The following is a 20606-nucleotide window of genomic DNA, read 5'->3' on the forward strand; positions in this document are numbered from 1 at the left end:
CCTGGAAGCCTAAGTGATTAAGTTCTATGATGACGAGGACAGTTCTCACAAGGCACATGGGCATGACTTGGTGCCTAGAGAACGTGAAGGTGCCAGTTTAATGTTGTAGTGATGCTGCCTTCTGCAAAACAATGAGTTCCTGGTAGCAGGTTTGGATTTAAGGCATTAATTTCTGCCCAAGTTCTACTTCATGTCTTGAATGTATCCTTTGGCTGTTTCATTTGATTGATTTCTTTAAATAAGAAATTGATCAGGGAAACAATGAATTTTCTTTAGAAAGTAAAATATTAATGACCTCATCGTTACTTCTGTCCCCTTATGTGAAGAGATTGAAATTGTACTGCATCAAATTTGGCCTTAAAACCACCCTCAAGTTAACAGAGAAATCATATTTCTCATTTTACACATATATAAAATGGGAAATATATATATTAAAAATATTTTATATATAGAGTACAGTATATAAATAAATATATATTACATATAAACATATATTTATTCATTCATATTGTGTTTTTTGCATATAAATAATAACATGTAAATATATAAATATACCTTTATTTATATTATAATTGTATATAAATATTATAATTAATATATATATACACATATATATTTAGATATATAAAATTAACAGTATATTAAAGGACTTTGTAATACTATGGATAAAATATATACATATTTTGTGTATATGTATATATTTTATCCATAGTATTACAAAGTCCTTTAGTATACTGGGTTTTTTTTTATTATTATGCATTTCATATCCATGTGAAATGTAAACTCTGCTGCAAGAACTTTTAACACCAAAAATTATTTTTCCTACGTCTTAATTGGCTTGGAAAATAATCAGTTCCAGCTTAAATTATAAAACAGAGTGCTCAGCCTAAAGTTGTCCCTTCAGCATGTGTAATCATGACTAGTTTGGCTTTTGCAGGCCAAAAATCATTCTGAGCAAGTCTGATTTAGGCGTGAGGATAAAATGACTCAACGAATGTTTGCTAATTTTAGTACCTGCATCTATTTTTTAATTATTTAGGCCACAACTCAAGATAAAATCAATTGAAGATTAAAGATGCATAAGTATGAAAAGATTATTAGAATTCTGTAGTGATATTTTTCTTAACTTCCCCTAACTGATAGAGGAAGTTGCCATGGTCTAGCCTTGAGCTCTGTGGTAAGGGGTTGGACTTAATGATCTATGAGGTCTCTTCCAACCTTGGTGATACTGTGAATGCTTGCAGTTTTGTTTAAGATTTGATTCCCAGAGGCATATTTTTTGACCCACAAGGCAGGCACTAGTATAAACAGATTAACAATAAGGCTGTCTTCTTACAAATTGAAGTAAGCATCATTTGGGCAGAGTTGGGTGGGGTTTTTTTGGTTTTGTGGCTTGTTTAGTTTGGTTTTTTTTAATGTCATGGAAACCTGACTGTAATATTGTTAAATTAGTTGTTACTTTAGACAACCCTTTAATTGAAAGTACCTTTTTCATTCTTTACTGCTGACTAGTTTTTAATCTTTGCTGTGAGCATAACCTTGTTAAAATCTGTTAAATACAGCATTATCATTAATATGTGTAGGATTACAGTTTTAGCTGTGTGATGTGACCTGAAGTCCTGAAGCTGACCTAAAAAATCTGTGTCAATAGTTTGGTTTTGGTTTGTTTTAAAGATTAATTGTTAGAATTTGATGTAAAGTATGAATAGAATTTGTAGCGGCTTTAAAAACTTCCTAATTGGATAAACAACTTAGTTTGAATTTTTATATTGTTTTTTCTTTTAAAGTTTGAAAAGAAACTTAATGGGTTTAGCTTACAATAAGGTTATTTTGGCAGTGTTCAAATACTGTTGTGCTTATTAACTGCCTAACACTCCTCCTACAGGCAGAACAACAAAACTACATTGCAGTTTTAGATGCCAACAGAGAAGGGAACAATTAAGTAGGCATTCAAAACCAGAAACAATAATAATAATAATAATAATAATAATAATAATAATAATAATAATAATAATAATAATAATAATAGAGTGATGCTGGTGAATGAGGAGTGAAAGTCCTGCCCATTGATCTCATGTTCTGTTAAAACTGTCTCATTTCAAATAAATAGAACGTCTGAGTTTTTTCCTCCCATAATTGTTTTGGATTTTGTGAAGTAGCAGCGTACATTTTGCTGTTACTGTGTTATTGAAATGTTACCAGTATTTACATACATAGTAGTGTGGAAAAGGTCTTTAAGGTGGTAGAACCTGAAGGCTTTTATACAATTTATACCCTGAAGATAGTTTACTTTTAGCCTTTTCACGTACACAGCTTAAAATTCATTGCCCACAAAAATCTTAAAAGGAAATTTGAACATCTGAAGTGACTTTTGAGTGCAGCCACAATACCAGACTTGCAGGTAGCCAAAAAACCCCAACCACACAAGAAACTTTGACAATGGATTGCTGAAAGACAGAACTCTCCTCATCCAATCTCATATTTTGATAGCTAGCTGTGGCTTCCTATGTGACCAAACTTGCCAGATCTCATTCTTCATTGTAACTTCTGTTGGAATAAACTTTCTTTTTCATTATTTGGAAGGTTAGAATGGAGGTATTTTCACTCAGGGATGTATTGAGTCAAAGGGCACGTATGTAAATTATTTCTTGAATATCATCTGCTTTCTCCAATTAGCTTAGAATTTGGTGGGTGTTTTTGTTTGGTTGGGTTTGGGTTTGGATATTTTTCCTCCCAGATTGCTTTGTGTACTACAGCTGCATTAATTTAAATGGAATTAACCAAAGATCTCAGAAAGTGGATTGTGTTTTGCTGGTGTGATGGTTTGGGTGTTACCTGCCCCCACCAGACACTTTGTAAAATCACCCAGACTAGACTCAGCAGCTCTGGAAATTGAATGAAGCTTTACATTTGCATCTTAGCACTATATGCAAGTAGATATTTAGAATATATACAGAAATATACAAGTTAAAAAGCAACATAGAAACACAACAACCCTCCCAGAAACCAGAGTCCCCAGGAGGGGCTCACAACCACCCTTCCACCTTCCTCCCATCCCTCTCCCTTACCCAAGGCTTTGCCTTATGCACAAGGTAGTTTGGAAGGACAGCCAGGGAGGTTAGGAAGCAGATGGATTAGTCACGCAGATGGCAGGTTAGGTTAGAGAGGGAAGTTCATCCTAAAGTCCAGACAGAGAGTGACGCTGTTATCTGTGTTTGTGTTCTTGTTCTTATACATCTCAGCAAGCCTATGAGTGAAATAGATGTCACCATTGTTTCCTTTTCACAGCCTGTAATTTAAGTCTTCTCACCAAAACAATTTAGCTAGCTTCAAACTAGTTGGGTTTTGGGTAATTTTTGTTACGTGGAATAGGAGTGATCTCATTGCTGTCTACAACTACCTGAAGGGAGGCTGTAGCCAGCTGGGAGTTGGTCTCTTCTGCCAGGCAATCAGCAACAGAACAAGGGGACACAGTCTCAAGTTGTGGCAGGGAAGGTCTAGGCTGGATGTTAGGAGGAAGTTGTTGCCAGAGAGAGTGATTGGCATTGGAATGGGCTGCCCAGGGAGGTGGTGGAGTCACTGTCCCTGGAGGTGTTCAAGAAAAGCCTGGCTGAGGCACTTAGTGCCATGGTCTAGTTGACTGCATAAGGCTGGGTGATAGGCTGGACTGAATGATCTTGGAGGTCTCTTCCTCCCTTCAGGTAGTTGTAGACAGCAATGAGGTCACCCCTGAGCCTCCTCTTCTCCAGACTAAACAACCCCAGCTCCCTCAGTCTCTCCTCTTTTTTTTTCTATTACCTTTTTTGTCACCGTTTTTCAAAATAGGTGCTGCATACCTCTGTCATTCTCTCATCAAATTAATATATTGCTTGGAATTATTGCCAATGTTCAGCCTTATAGCAGTCCTTCTGTATAATTTCCAGATGTAAGCTGTTAGATGCAAAGAGGATGGCAGTCCCTGTCAAGCTGGCTAACACTAGTCAGTTTCACTGCCTTTATTGATTTCTCTGCAGACACGAGTTCTCTATTTTCATGCCCTTCTTTTGAGTGAATTAATTTTGTGATAATAAATACAGCTTACACACTTTAGGAAACCACTGAGCATGTTTTCTTTTTAAGAAAATCAAATCTTATTTGCTGTGCCATTTTAATTAGACTACCCTGATAACTCTCTAAATGTCACCATGTTCATTTAAAAAGGCATGTAACCTAGTAACCAACTCTCTGTTTTCATGGCAAGAGCTTCTTTCACAGTTACAACATAGTAAGATATTCAAACCTTTTTGCATCTTCACATGCTGTGCAGTTTTATTGGTCACTTTTTTCCCACAGTCTACAGATAATGATTAAGTTCCCATGCATAAAAGCAAAACTGAGTACAATAGCTTAAATATTGTGTTTTGATCTTCCAGAAGAGGTCCTACAAATAAATTCTATAGGTAATTCCTGAAAGCTGTTACAGTGGTAAGCAAAATGCCTTTGATATAATCAAAATAATGGTGTGATCAGCAGGAGCAGGGAGGAGAGGCTGAGGGAGCTGGGATTGTTTAGCCTGGAGAAGAGGAGGCTCAGGGGTGATCTTATTGCTGTCTACAACTACCTGAAGGGAGGTTGTGGCCAGGAGGAGGTTGCTCTCTTCTCTCAGGTGGCCAGCACCAGAACGAGAGGACACAGCCTCAGGCTACGCCAGGGGAAATTTAGGCTTAAGGTGAGGAGAAAGTTCTTCACTGAGAGAGTCATTGGACACTGGAATGGGCTGCCCAGGGAGGTGGTGGAGTCACCGTCCCTGGAGCTGTTCAAGGCAAGATTGGACGTGGCACTTGGTGCCATGGTCTAGCCTTGAGCTCTGTGGTAAAGGGTTGGACTTGATGATCTGTGAGGTCTCTTCCAACCCTGATAATACTGTGTGATACTGTGAAAATAACTAGGTTTTAATTAAGAATTTCCACAGTACCAAGCACTAGAACTGTGCTAATATTGTTTGGGAGGTTTTGAAGTTAAATACTTGTGCTAGTTTGAAACAGGCTAGAATGTTTTGATGAGAAGGACTAGATCATAGGCTGTGAAATCAAAACAAGAGTGATGTCTACTTCCCTCGTAGGCTTGCTGAGATGTATAAAAACATAAGTCAAAACATAGATAACACACTCGGCACCACTCTAGCTTGGGCTGCTGGCTGAGCTGCATCTCACTCTCTAACCTCACTGTTGTGGAGGCAGGAATTAATGTGTGGCTGAGTCGGGAATTTATACAAAAATAGTTATTTTATTTTCCCAAAAACCCGCCCCCAAAACTATATATACAAAGATTAATTTAGTTTAATTAGCAGATTCAGTTGCATGAGAATCATCTACAGGGATACCATCAATAATCTGACTATTGTAGCCAGGTGGGGGTTGGTCTCTTCTGCCAGGCAACCAGCAATAGAACAAGGGGACACAGTCTCAAGTTGTGCCAGGGTAGGTATAGGCTGGATGTTCGGAGGAAGTTCTTCACAGAGAGAGTGATTTCCCATTGGAATGGGCTGCCCAGGGAGGTGGTGGAGGCAGCATCCCTGGGGGTCTTCAAGAAAAGACTGGATGAGGCACTTAGTGCCATGGTCTAGTTGATTGGTTAGGGCTGGGTGCTAGGTTGGACTAGATGATCTTGGAGGTCTCTTCCAACCTGGTTGATTCTATGATTCTATGATTCTATTTTGGAAGTCAGAAGTTGGAAAAGGCTTTAGCTATTAATTAATAGCGGGTTTCTTCCTAATAAAGCTGAGCCAAAATAACTCACGATCAGGCTGGCTTCCTGGTGAGGTTTGTCTCTCTCGTTCTCCTGCAGAAGCTGTTGGAGAGTCGTTAAGAGGTATTCGGTATTCAGCTCTTACAAAGGTGTCAATGGGGAAGCATCCTTTGAAGCTTTCTGTATTCACATTAGGTGAGCAAGGCAAGCGGGATCTCAGGCAGACACCACCGTCCAGGCAGTAACCAAGTCCAAGGCGGGAACCCCCAAAGGCGGGAAGCCCCCCAGTTTATACCCTTGCTAGACAAAGGGCAGAGTTACCACACCTTAGGTGTGAAAGGCACAGCCAATCCCGGCTCGATCCCAGCGCGGGCACTGCACGGGGCACTCCTCATGCAGGCAGGACCCCTTTGCTCACCCACTTCACGCCTGCAGGGCAGGTGAGGGGGGGGAACCAGGTGGCTTTCCCCCTCCCATTCAAGCCACGGAGAGAAAGGAATTTAGGGGTACACAGGACTTCCAGGACACTCACCCTCCATTTTTGGGACTAATGCACTTTGCTTCCTAACCCCCTGGCCGAACCTCCTTTCTTCCTTGGGACTGGGGTAAGGTTGAGAGGGGTAGGGGGAAGGTGAAGGGGAGGATGAGAGCCCCTCCTGGGGACTCAGGTTTCTGGGAGGGGAGCTGTGTTTCTGTACTACCTCTTACCCTGTATATTTGTGTATATAACTGTATATACTGTAAATATCTGCTTGTATATTGTGCTAGCTGTAAATATAAGCGTCATTCATGTTTCCAGAGCTGGCTGAGTCTAGTCTGGGTGATTTCTAGAGCGGGGGGGTCGGGGAACACCCAAACCATCACAATACTGATGCACACTTGTTTAGTGTAAAGTGCAAAAAATTCACTTTTTCTGGTAATAAAAAAAGAATTAAAATAGACACATTGCTGTGCATGCTTATATAAATATACATATATGTAGGGAGAGGGAGTTGTGTTTCCAGTTTCTGTAAGCAGTACTCAACTCCTCTGTAGAAATACTGTTATAACAGGTAAGGATATGGAATGATTGTTTTAGACACCAAGACTAATAATTTTAGCAGTGTTTAGAAACACTGGAGAACAGCCTTGAACTATGCCAGCACCAAGGACAGACAAGCATGAAAGATTAATGTAATTTTGCATATAATGATGCACATTCTTACACAAAAAATCCATCTGCAAGTGTCATGTCAGTCAGCAAAAATCTTTGATGGGTGGCTGCAGCTGGGCTGTCTCTTCTGGCAAAGCTGGCCTAGAAAATGCTAAATGTAGTTAGGATGCTTTGTGCCATCTGTAGTATGCCAGTTTATCCTGTCTTCACTGGCATTTAAAGTACTATATAGGGTATCAGCAAACACAGAGACATCAATGTAGAGTGACAGATTCATTTCCTCCAGAGGCTGTGAACTCTGGTGTATACTTGTGCCACCTTCCTCTGTGTTTTATATTCTGTTGTCACTGGTATTTGGCTTGATTTCATACTTCTGTGTTTAACTCCTCATCTTTTTGATTTAGCAATTTGCATATCCTAACACAAAGCAATTACATTTGATTGATACTGAAATAATTCAGTCTTAACTGAGTGTATGTTTACATTCTCCTGAAGTTTACCAACTGTGTTAGTGCTAAAACTTGCATTTTGATACAACAAACATCTTCTCTAAATCTCTGAATGTAAATGAACTAAAAAGCCACATATCTGATAGAAGTTGAGTTTTGCTGTGTCTTGCCTTTTAGCTAGCATAGCTGTAAACCACACTTTTTCATACTTCTAATGCATTTAATAATTGGAGAAGAAAAAAAATCAGTCTGAGTTGTTGTATATTCCTTCTGTTAGAAGAACAAAACTTTAAACCCTTTAAAACTAATCTTCTAATAATGAAACAATGTGATTTTTCACAGTAACTGAATATGAAGGACATGCTCTCTCAGTACTTAAAGACTGTGAACTGCAGGCATTTGATGGGTAAGTTGGTTAGTGATGATGAATATTAGTAAACCTCATCACATTATTTTTCATTTGTATTCCATCCAACACTGTGCTAGTTAGGTATGTAATGAGTTGCTCTGGTTCACATAAGTAGCAATCCTGAGAAATTAGTCCTCATTAGACAGTTTGGGTTTTATTACTTGCTTATAGATGTAAAAAATGGCAAATAAACATAAAGCAAATAAACATAAAACTTTCTTAAGTATACTTCCTGAAAGCTTCAATCTCTGTATTTGCAAGAATGGCACAAGTGCCTTGTATTTCACTTTATCCCTTCAAATAGGAGAACATTTTATCTGCAAGTAACTTAAATAGCCTGGCCTCCATCTATGTGCTCAATACAGGAGATCCTATTAAATAGCTAACTTAGGGTGTTTTCTACAGAGACTTCTAGACTGAGGGCAGAATTCAGGTCTGTTACTTTGAAAACAAACCTACAAAACATCACTAACCTCTCTCTTAGAATCATAGAATCAACCAGGTTGGAAGAGACCTCCAAGATCATCCAGTCCAACCTAGCACACAGCCCTACCCAGTCAACTAGACCATGGCAGTAAGTGCCTCAGCCAGGCTTTGCTTGAACACCTCCAGGAACGGTGCCACCACCACCTCCCTGGGCAGCCCATTCCAATGCAAATCACTCTCTCTGGCAAGAACTTCCTCCTAACATCCAGCCTATACCTCCCCTGCCACAACTTGAGACTGTGTCCCCTTGTTTTGTTGCTTCTCCATAAGTTTTGGAATTGTTCTTAAGAACAGAATGAGAATAACTGAAACTGGTATTTTTTAGATTGTTCAAAGGCTTATGGTATATTTTTTATTGTGTTCCTATGAAGTCCTTGTATTGTCTAGCCTAAGACTTTTTTTCTTGCCATAAAAATCTTATAGGCCCCCAAAACTATCTCAGTCTTTCCTAACTAAAATCTTAATGACAGTTGTGGCTTATTGACAATGAAACCAGAAAATGTTTGGGATTTGGTTTCATGGAATCATGCTTCTATGAGTCTATGATTGAATTGAAAATTAACAATGAAATTGTCCTACAGATGAAAAATTATGCTTTTTGCCACCTGATGCAATATCTTTTCACTATTTCCACTAAGTCTTGGTAATTTTTTCTCTTGTTTATTGATCAGCATTGATTGTGACTTGGCAAGCTTCACCTCCTTATGGTTTTGCCCTGGCTTCTTGTCCAGTTCTATTCAAGCCAGATGCTGTATCTGTTCCCTATTTAGAAAACAGAATAGCACTGCTGTACCTCCTTTTAGATGTGGAAGGCACTACATGTGGTGCTAAGAGGTAAGGTGGCTTTGGGGCTATTTCTGTGTGGCAGTGTTCATGTAGACCTGATCTGCCTTGCCCATGCATGGAAGCAGCTCTAGGTGAGTTAGGTGTGAACTGAAGGCTGTGCCTGCATGCATAGGTCTGCTGCTCTAACTGAGCATATGCTTTTCTGGTGTTGCCTGTTTCAAACTGATTGAAAGCTAATTCAATAGAATGTATGAAAGGTAAGACACAGTAGTTTTTTATTCATTACAGTAAATAAGCAGTACAGCAGTGTACAGTCTCTTCCAACCCTGATAATACTGTGATACTGTGATATCTAATCTTGAATTTCAGAGGTTATTGCCCCTTACATGTCAAACAGTATGTGAAGCAAACTGAAGCTTATGATTTGCAGTAGTTAATTGGAAGGTTGTATATCAGCACTTTCTGTAAGCAGTACTGCTATGTTTTAGTCACAAGCATGTCAAGTATTTCTCCTATTTCATTTTTTAAAAATCAATACTGTAAATCATAGACTCATAGAGTGGTCCATGCAGAAAGAACCTCTAGAGGTCATCTAGTCCAGCCCCCCTGAAGTCAGTGGGGACATCCCTACTAGACCAGGTCACCCAGCCTCACCTTAAATGTCTCCAGGAAAGGGGCCTCAACCACCTTTCTGGGCAACCTGTTCCAGTGCTCCACCACCCTCAGTAAAGAACTCGTTCCTAACATCCAATCTGAATCTGCTCTTCTCAAGCTTGAACCCATTGCCCTGTAGCTACTTTTCCAGATTGGTAATGTGCTTTTTTAACCTCCACCTTGGAGTTAAAACATGGTGACAAATAAAAGTGTGTTTGTGATGCTGCTGTCTCAGTGGCATGTTCTTGTTTGTATAGGGGGACAATGTACATGAAAGTACTTTTTCCCTAATCAGAAGCCAAAGGTATTATGGCTATAGTTTAGAGTAGCCTGAGTTAGTCAGATTTTAGTGAATAGTTGGTTAGAAAACTTGTGTGTGATGGTCAGACTGATGGTTAGAGAGATGTTCCTTCCTCTAAGAAGCCTTAGTCAAATCTGTTTGCACAGGACTTTCTACTCCTTATGTATAGCCGATTCTTGCAGATTGGCTTTGAAATCTCTGATCCCAGTCAGTATCTGTATTTCTCACCAAGAAGGCAACTCTTAGTGATTTGTATTTATTAATGTAGCATTAAAGTTATCAGCATTTTTATGTTATTCCTTGGACTTTTCATCTATTTCCAGTTACAATAAACATGGCTCCCCAAAATCAGAGGAAAATACATCTGTTTTCAAAAGTCTGATTGCCAGATGACAACCTGCACAAGCCCTTCCAGATATGCAGTTTATCAGACTACAAAGATTAACTGATTTTAGTGCTGTAGCAGAACCCTTTAGGCTTAGAAATAAACCAATAGAAACCCAAAATGAGACAAAAGACAGGAGATGATGCTTGATTATGAGCAGAAGGAAAATGTGCTCCAAAGTTTTGCTATATACTCTTTTATGTTTGTATAGAGGAAACATTCCTAAAGAGTTAGAAATTAAAGAGTAGCTAGGAAATTATAATAGGAACTGGAAGAACATGTTAAAGGAGCTGAGATAATTTAATGTAAGCATTTAATAATGTAATGAGTATTTTTTTTAATAAAGAGCTCACCAGTTTTATGTGGTTGAATTATTAGACATAGTTTAGCAACTGTGTTCTTCTAGATACGTGACAAAACACTTCAGGAGGCACTTAAATAACCCTGACATTTGTATTACAAATATTTTGAGTGTACTGTGTACTGTTTTTATCATTAAAAGGTTTACCTTAAAAAAAATCTACCTTTCAAACGTTACTGATTTGGAAAAATCACTTTAATAGTAACTTAAATAAAACCAGAAAAAAAGGAAAGGGAAAAAAATGTTTGCTGTACAGAGCTTTTACAGACAAATGCATTTCTCTTTATAGCCACAGCAGGTGGGAGTTTAATTACATGCTCCAGAAGCAGTGATTAAGTACCTTCATGCAAAGGACTGCTGGCATTTGGGTTTTCCATGTTGCTAAGTCCCTCAACTGCCTGCATAGTGCATGGAATTAGCTGTTTTCAAGTATTTCTATTTTTATTGTAATATTTTGTAGCATATTGTTATAAGGGCAATTAAAGAGCACTGGAATGTTTGTGTGGGTGAGCACTGGAAGATCTAAAGAACTTTTCCACTGGGGCACTTGAGCACTTCCACCTGAACAGCTCATTTGCAAAACATGTGATAAGGTAAGAAATACTTTGTAAGTGAAATATATTTACTCCTACACATCGAGAAGAAAGCAGAAATAAGGATGTTTATATCTTGCTAGTTAACATTCACTGATCTGACAGTGAAGCCCTGGCTTGTCCTTATAAGAAATAATGCTTTTCAGCTGTTTGAAATACCATGATGTAAAAGGTGTGTGGTAGCTGCTGCCTTTTTGCTTGCTCAGCTATGCAAGAGTTTGTTCTGAAGTGTTTTGCATTTTTGTTTTGCAATAGGGTAGTTTGTGTTGGTGGAGATGGATCTGTCAGTGAAGTTGCTCATGGTCTTCTACTTAAAGCCCAGATAGATGCTGGAAAGGACACAGACTATATACCAAAGCCTGTCAAAGCACCAGTTCCTCTTGGAGTAATACCAGCAGGTGAGACTTAAAGGTAGTTGCATTTTGTAAGTCATCTGCATTAAGTCCCACATGTTGTACAGTTTTGGCTACTAAAGGCAGTTTTTGGTGCTAAAGCTTCAGTTACTTAAGGGAACTATTGAATAAATGTCCTAAATGAGTGATTTAGATTGATTACAAACGACTAGACTTTAAATTATTATGACAATTTATAGTAATGACACAGATGAGCTCTTTGCCTAAAGGAAGAAACTCAAGGAGAAGAAAACCAAAATAGTTTTCAGCTGATCTATGCACAGATCAAGTTTTGCCCTTGTTTGCTGCTTTGTTTTGATTTTGGATGGGTTTGTCTCCCTTCTCCTGTCAGGTTTTTTTTTTATGTGCTCTTTTCAGAGTGTAACTCAGACCAGGTAGGAAGGCTGAGCTAGGATTAATACAGACAGGGTTGATTCTGGACTGGCATATGAATCACTACTCTTTGGGAGGGGAGCTGTTTTTCAGTAGACACTACCCTCTGCTGTGGATGTTGATGTGACTATGTGAAGTAATTTCTCAGATGTTTTTAATTAGTGAGGAAAAAAATTCCTGCAGCTGTGTGAACAGCAAATTCTTGGGTTTAGTTTTCACAAAAAAGGGAATAACTCATTTCTGAACCGAGCAAGCAGGTTTTAAGTGCTCTGACTTTCTTTGCACTTGTAAAAGCAGTATTAAGACAGGGACTAATTGCTTGTAAAAATTGTGCTAGCTTTTATTTTTTAAGGTTCAAAAATCCTTAGTAAAAGGTAATCTCAAAGTCATGAGCAAATGCATTTTAGTATGATGATTAGACCATCACTTAGTAGTTCAGTTGTTGTGAATATCTTCATGGTGTGTGGCAGTTTGAGCTGATTTTCTATCTCAGATAGGGGAGAGATGGACACTCCAGGGATAGGCCATATAATGACAACAATAGATAAGTTAATATAATTTCATTGGAGCATCAAGAGCTTAATGTCTAGAAGCCAGCAAAAAGGGGGAGAACAAGCTGTGCTTCTAGACACATGAAATTATATTAACATCTATTGTTGTCATTATATGGCCTATCCCTGGAGTGGCCATCCCTCCCCTATGTCTGAGCTAGAAAATCAGCTCAAACAGCCACATGGTGGAGAATGAAATCACTCCAGCACCTGACTGAACACTCTTTGGGCATCTTTAGGTCACTGTGCCTCATCGTTACTGCTCACTTCAGTTTGAGGCAAATATGTCATAACCAGATGCATTTGTGAACCTAAAGGAGTGCTGTACACCTTGTTACAATTAATTCCAGAGACTGTTAAAAGCAGGTGACAACAATTTATAGAAAAACAGTGTGGAAAAACCCTTCATAGGTTCTTAAAAGTAACCTACAGCTTTTTTTATTTCCATATCACCAATACTCCATATAGTACTCAGTTAGGAAACAGCTAAGTATGATACTTGTATAAGTGACTAAGTATGATGGAATTTGGTGGTCCATTATTTTTTCTTCTCCCAGGAATCCATTGTGGCAAATTGCTAGGGCTCTCCAGATGTGTCAAAATAAAAACTGTACTGGGGAGTGGCATTATCTGAGTGGCTTAAAATCTGGGTTTAGATCCTGTTGTAATTTGTTAAGACAGCATTTTGAAGTTTCAGCCAATGTAATGTGAAGGAACTGCTCTTGAAACAGTTTACTTCCTGAAGACGAAGGTCCAGAGGGGACTATGTTTTCACTACTGAGCTGCCTTATTCTGGTCCAAGTCAGATGGATGAGATGTAGGGAAGCCTGCAGTTGTACTGCTGGCCATTAGCAAGAGTGTTTGTTGCTATGGGAACTACTGCCAAGAAACTGTACGGAGGGGAAATGGGAGAAAGGGGAGGGGAAATTGGAAGGACATTATAAAAGCTATCCAGTTGTTACAGAACAAGAGACATTCTCTGTCTCATGGCTTTGAACCTTTTGGTCCTAAGTGATTCGTTTAAATAAATTAATTATTTCCAATTAATTCAGAAATTACTGAAGGATTTTTAATTCCTGTGCTATGTCAGGCAAAGAACCAAAATGTTGGTGCAGTTTTCCTGAGAATTTTAGCTATGCTTGACTAGGAAGTCATTACATCACAGTTATCTGTTTGGATGGGGGAGACATTAACAGCCTTATGAATATTCATGTTGTCTGGTTAATTAAGTTAATTGTACTGCAGAAGTGCTTGCACTTCCAAGGACAGGGTTTTGTTTTGTTTTTTTTCTCCTCTCCAATTTCTGTTTGGTACCTTCCTCAGTCATGCTTTACAGGACCTGCAGATACTGTGTCCTTACTGTGATGGGAAAAAGGGTCAGGAAAAGGGGTTAATATTTTGAACAAAATTGTTGTTTTGGAATGATAAACTCTTCTTTGTTTCTGTTTTAAAAGGTGCTGGTGACAGAGAGGCTGGTCTTGTATAGATGAAATATTTTTACAGCAAATTGAGTAGTTGGAGAGAGATCTAAAAATGTGACTTAGTAATCTGTGAGGGGTGCAAGCATGTATATCAGCATCAAAGAGGGTTATTAGTCTCTGAAGTAATATGACACTGTTGAAGGGGACCCATCATGTTATGGGTAAATAAACTGAGCTTACATAGGGAAGAAAAAGATGACCTGGAAAGATGAATAATGGGATTAAAACCATCGTTGAATCGCCACTTAGATCAGCAAAGCTTGTATCATCACTATGTTGATATGGTAATTTTCATTGTTTTTACCCTGTGAGGTTTAGGGTTTCTTTTTGTTTGGTTGGTTTTGTTTGTTTGTGGGGTTTTGTGTTTGTGGCATCCTGCTTGTGTAGGAATGAGGCAATGAGCTGCTGTGTTATTCAGCCATTATTTGATTGAAATTCTGTTAGGCTTGTACTAAGACTCGTTTTTAGAGAAGATGATGGTACTTGCTACTGGAAAAATGTGCTCATTCTAGATGTTCTGCTTGTGGAAGGCTGGATGCAGTACATGGCTTTAAACACCGACAGAATTTGTCATGAAAGGGTGGGATTTTGCCTTGTTTACTTCTGCAAACGTTAATGAGCTCCACAGATTTAAGAGAAGGATGCAATTACTTGTGCCTGTCCTGTTCAGTAAGACTGAGATTTAACTCTCATTAAAGTCACCATGAAGATTGGTATTGACTTCAGCTGTGGTCATTTGTTATCTTGCAGCCATCTGTATTGATCAATTACTTTTGCTTAAATGAGGAATCCCAGTTCTCAGACATGCCAAGCCTGGTCTTTAGAAGTATATTCTATCCTATCCTCTTCCATTCCATTGACCTTCACTGACAAGAAACAAATATTTGCAGAGTGACGACTTCCCTGTTGTCAGTTTACAGGAGATAAACATGATTTGCATGACTTGTGGTGACCTACTGCTTCTGCATGTGATTTCCTTTGGTTCTGCAGAGGTACCCAGAAAACTGATAAGAGATGCAAAAATTTGATTGAGAGAGCATTGGAGTATTTTCAAGCTACTGCTTTAGCTTCACTGGCTAAACAGAATTAATTAGACTGTGAGGCTAAATCTCATAAGTTATTAGAACATGGAATGGTGTTGGGCATATATTTGTATTATTCTGTGTATTTTAGGTTGACACTCTATGGTGTTAAGCATGCAGTGACTGCAATGTTGCACATTGTAATGGGTGAAATCCCCCCTCTGGATGTTCCTTATAGAACTTATGTTCACTTAATTGAAAAACTCACTATTTTGCATAGTAAATAGTATTCAGAGCTACAATGTTGCCTTTTTTAATGGGCATTGTACAGAAAGGAAAGTTCAAATTCCTTTTGAGTTGTTGGATATAAATTATTGGATAAAAATAATTAAAAGTGAACTTCCTGTTAGAGTATCCAGAGAAATTTTCCAGAGGGGAAAAAATAGCCAAGATTTGCATTTAGCTTTTCAAGTTGACAATTTCCTTCACATAGTAGGAACTTTAATATTCTTTTCTTTTGCAATTCTGTACCTGTCATATTTTTACAATACTTTGTGTTCACTTTTACAGGTACTACTAATATTTTGGCCCACACTCTCTATGGTGTTAAGCATGCAGTGACTGCAACGTTGCACATTGTAATGGGTAAATATTTTCACAAAAACTACCACATTTTAAAATAATGAAACAGGATTTAGAAGTTTGTCATAAGCAGTAGGTTAATGAAGGCATACTCACTGTGCTCTGTCACTGTATTGTAAGTCTTTTAAACCCAGGTGCTTCTATTGTAGAATCACAGAGTCAACCAGGTTGGAAGAGACCTCCAAGATCATCCAGTCCAACCTAGCACCCAGCCCTGTTCAATCAACCAGACCATGGCACTATGTGCCTCATCCAGGCTTTTCTTGAACACCCCCAGGGACAGTGACTCCACCACCTCCCTGGGCAGCCCATTCTAATGCCAATCACTCTCTCTGGCAAGAACTTCCTCCTAACATCCAGCCTAGACCTCCCCTGGTACAACTTGAGACTGTGTCCCCTTGTTCTGTTGCTGGTTGTTTAGCCTGGAGAAGAGGAGGCTCAGGGGTGACCTTATTGCTGTCTACAACTACCTGAAGGGTGGTTGTGGCCAGGGGGAGGTTGCTCTCTTCTCTCAGGTGGCCAGCACCAGAACGAGAGGACACAGCCTCAGGCTGCGCCAGGGGAAATTTCGGCTCGAGGTGAGGAGAAAGTTCTTCACTGAGAGAGTCATTGGACACTGGAATGGGCTGCCCGGGGAGGTGGTGGAGTCGTCGTCCCTGGGGCAGTTCAAGGCAAGGTTGGATGTGGCACTTGGTGCCATGGTCTAGCCTTGGGCACTGTGGTAAAGGGTTGGACTTGATGATCTGTGAGGTCTCTTCCAACCTTGGTGATACTGTGATACTGTGGTTGCCTGGCAGAAGAGACCAATCCCCACCTGGCTACAATGTCCCTTCAGGTAGTTGTAGACAGCAATGAGGTCACCCCTGAGCCTCCTCTTCTCCAGGCTAAACAACCCCAGCTCCCTCAGCCTCTCCTCACAGGCCTTGTGTTCCAGACAATAGAGAAATATGCAGTACTTTCAGCTTTAAGTGGTTAGGACTGGCCAGGTCAGGAAAGCATTGTCTTATTTCTGAGAAAGTATCATTCACCTTTTAACACCATTTGCATTTCTTTTAAATACTAATGGCTCTTGTAAGAAAGCTTTGTTAGTAGAAAAAAAACCCTGTGCCACTTTCCCCTTGGTCTGCATTGTAAGTAGGCTTTTGAATGTGAAAATCTAATGATGCTAAAAGAAAAAAGGAGGTTGCTATTCCAAACCTTGTTTTCAGGAATTATGGAATAGCAAATACTTAGCTGGGCAGTGTTAGTATTCCTCTCAAAGCAATTTTTGTTTAGAGCACTTCCTCCTGTCAAAAGGAAAAAAAATAAATGGAAACATAATAATGGGGAATGGGTTCATCTTGAGTATTTGTTTTCTAGACCTAGCAGTCAGCAGTGGAAGATCCCTTGTTCTGTTTCTTAGATAGTAATTGGCCTTTACAGTCAAAACCTAAAACTGTCTTTTCCAAGGGAAACCACACAGATGCTATAAAAGAAAAAAGTGAATTACATACCCAGTCTTGAACAGAATTAGATGCCTAAATTCTGTAACTGTAAACATAAATACATTTAAAACCTATATTTAAGAGTTCCCACATCTCTTTCAGCGCAGTGTTTGGTCATTACAAGTATTTGGTGAAATGTGGTTGTAAATATTTAGGTTGCAATATTACATTTCCTTTAATACTAATTGTTGAAAATTTGAATAGGATCATAGAATCAACCAGGCTGGAAAAGACCTCCAAGATCATCCAGTCCAACCTATCACCCAGCCCTAGCCAGTCAACTACACCATGGCACTAAGTCTTTTCTTGAACACCTCCAGAGGTGGAGACTCCACCACCTCCCTGGGCAGCCCATTCCAATGCCAATCACTCTCTCTGGGGAAAAACTTCCTCCTGATGAAGCAGATGAATTTTCACCATAACTTCTTTAACAATTTGAAGCATCTGGATGTTTTTCTTTGAAATGACCACTTTTATGGAGTCTTAATTATATCTAGATTGGTTCTGCTCTACCACAGTAAAACCTGACCTCCTAAGGGAAGAAGAGTCTGGGCTTTTTTCTTTCCCTGCTGCTAAATTAGGTGAAAAAGAAAGAGTAACTTTCATTCTGTTTGAAATTACACAGACATTGTTTGTAATTGCTGATCTTTCTCTTTGAAATTTTAGGACATATTCAACCAGTGGATGTCTGTACTTTCAGTACTCCAAGCAAGCTGTTGCGATTTGGGTTCTCAGCTATGTTTGGTTTTGGTGCAAGGACTCTAGAGTTGGCTGAAAAGCACCGTTGGATGCCCGCCAGTCAGCGGAAGGATTTTGCTTTTCTCAAAACACTGGCAGATCTTAAGTATGCCATGAGCTCTTATGGCTTTCTATTATTTCTCATTACCTTTAAGAAACTGCAATGGTTACTGTGCTGAAAATATAGGCAACAGTAGTTAGCTATCTTGACTTCTTGATGGCATCCTGGCCTGGATCAGGAACAGTGTGGCCAGTACGACGAGGGAGGTTATTCTTCCCTTGTACACAACACTGGTCAGGCCACACCTTGAGTACTGTGTCCAGGTTTTGGCCCCTCAATTCAAGAGAGATCTTGAGGTGCTGGAACGTGTCCAGAGAAGGGTGACAAAGCTGGTGAGAGGCCTGGAACACAAACCCTATGAGGAGAGGCTGAGGGAGCTGGGGTTGTTTAGCCTGGAGAAGAGGAGGCTCAGGGGTGACCTCATTGCTGTCTACAACTACGTGAAGGGAGGCTGTAGCCAGGTGGGGGTTGGTCTCTTCTGCCAGGCAACCAGCAACAGAACAAGGGGACACAGTCTCAAGTTGTGCCAGGGGAGGTCTAGGCTGGATGTTAGGAGGAGGTTCTTGCCAGAGAGAGTGATTTGCCATTGGAATGGGCTGCCCAGGGAGGTGGTGGAGTCACCATCCCTGAAGGTGTTCAAGCAAAGCCTGGATGAGGCACTTAGTGCCATGGTCTAGTTGATTAGATAGGGCTGGGTGATAGGCTGGACTGGATGATTTTGGAAGTCTCTTCCAACCTGGTTGATTCTATTATTCTAACTCAGGTGTGGTGTATATCCCTCTTACAAGTTAAAAAGGAGATAAATTTTGTTATGTTCATGATTTTCTTAAAGCCACCTTGACATGGATAAAAGTCTGCCTAGCAGTCAGAATACTGGTGTACATGATGGTAAATATCAGTATTTTTCTAGGCCAGAGGAATGTGAAATATCATTTGTACCAGTACAAATTCCACAGGGAGACCATCATGAGAATGACAGGTAAGTAAAACTAAGTCAAACAGTTCCAAAGTGAGAAAAATATATCTCTTTGAAGATAAAATTGTACAAATTCTTCATTTTGTTCAGCTTTGATCTTGTGATAAAACAATCTTGGAAAAAAAACATACATCTATGCCTTGAGAACTGCAAACTTGTGCACTTTGTAAAACATTCCCTATAGACTGCAGAGGATTTGTTACAAAGCAGTCTTCCACTGAGGATTACTGCCTTGTTCAGTTGCATTAATACCTTAGTGTTTTTCTGAAATAGATGTGGGTTGAATGTGCTAAAATGAATTTAACTTGTTATGCTTGCATGTTTCCACTCTTTTAGAAAGAAGAAAGTGAAAACCAAAAAAAAAGGTGAGTTTGGCTTTTGTGATTGTTTGAAAGCTAACTGTGGCTGCTGAAAGTGGAGTAACAGAGAATTACTCTGTTATATTTAGGTAGCAAGAATCAATGGCACAAAACTCAGGGTCACTTCCTGAATGTGAGCATTATGGCAATCCCTTGTCTGTGTTCAATGGCACCAAGAGGCTTGGCACCTAATACGAGGTCAGTAGGGGTTTAGAGAATTAGACATGTCTATAAATTCTGACATCTTACCTTAAGACCTTGTCTTTTCCAAGAATATGAGCCTGTGTTTAGGTAGTCTAGTCCCTCTGGAATGGGGGAGGGAGCACGCACCGCAGCAGACTTGGTAATCCCAGGAATTGTAATCAGTTTTTGGATCAGGCAAATAAGGTCAAGCAGTCTAACTAGAATGAGTGGATAATTGCTGTGATTAAGTTAGTTGGCAAGTCTGGCTTAAGGAGTAGTCATTGAGCAGTCATCTGTCATAGGATTTGGCTCTATGCAGATACTTCATTTTTTGATTGCGTTTTGGTTTTCTCAGATGTAAAGTTGCCCCTCATCTTCTGCTTCACAGCAAGCAAAACCAGGCTGTGAATCTTCCTCCTGTTATGACAAACTGAACTTCACACTTGTATTCTATTTAGTTTTATTTCCCCCAAATTGGGAAAGGCAGCTTCTACCTGTGGCATTTTAGGAAACAAAGAAGTTTGTAGTCTAGGTGTTGATACTGACTCATTTTGCCTTTAGCTTGTTGTTGAGAGCATACTTTGTGGTGATCAAAACAGTTATTGTATGATAAATATTTGTACTTGTATCCAGTTGACAAGTAAAATAATAAGATGTGCCTGAAATACAGCAACACTCTCAAACAAGAACACAGAAACATTTCTCTCAGTCTCTCTCTTAAAAAAACCTCAACAGCACTCAGAGGAGTTTATGGAATGATTCATTCTGTTTCATTTGATTATCATTAGGTGAAAATAGATAATCAATAGGTGAAAATGTGCCTCAGAATTTAGCAGGTGATTTGATTAAAAATTATTGACTAGTCTGGTAGGATTTGTCTTCTTGGAAACAATGCAGAAAACTCCACCTTTGGATGAAGCTCTTGTTAAGAATTTTTCTTTGCTACAGCAGTCTTGCTAGGCCTTGCATATCTCAAGGCTGTCTCCTCTTAGGCACTTACTCTGTTCAGCCTTTAATGTG

At 39.4% G+C, this 20606-nt stretch overlaps 1 protein-coding gene across 7 annotated transcripts in view; it reads left to right on the forward strand.

The window, feature by feature from the left end:
- The window catches only part of CERKL (ceramide kinase like), a 61472-nt gene that overhangs the window by 34778 nt on the left and 6088 nt on the right, over nucleotides 1-20606 (forward strand). For 5 of the 7 annotated variants that reach the window (XR_010306411.1, XM_064161736.1, XM_064161768.1 and 2 more), the window contains 7 exons: nucleotides 7672-7735; nucleotides 11560-11702; nucleotides 15714-15788; nucleotides 17936-18113; nucleotides 18979-19047; nucleotides 19381-19409; nucleotides 19493-19601. Coding sequence is in view for 6 of the 7 variants with exons in the window: in XM_064161736.1 (XP_064017806.1) it covers nucleotides 7672-7735; nucleotides 11560-11702; nucleotides 15714-15788; nucleotides 17936-18113; nucleotides 18979-19047; nucleotides 19381-19409; nucleotides 19493-19601 (667 nt within the window). In the remaining variant the exon portion in view is untranslated. The remainder of the gene's footprint in view (nucleotides 1-7671; nucleotides 7736-11559; nucleotides 11703-15713; nucleotides 15789-17935; nucleotides 18114-18978; nucleotides 19048-19380; nucleotides 19410-19492; nucleotides 19602-20606) is intronic. The other 2 variants (XM_064161751.1, XM_064161759.1) reach the window with 2 other exon arrangements.

This window comes from Pogoniulus pusillus, chromosome 2 (assembly GCF_015220805.1).
Source record: "Pogoniulus pusillus isolate bPogPus1 chromosome 2, bPogPus1.pri, whole genome shotgun sequence".
NCBI classification, from domain to species: Eukaryota; Metazoa; Chordata; class Aves; order Piciformes; family Lybiidae; genus Pogoniulus; species Pogoniulus pusillus.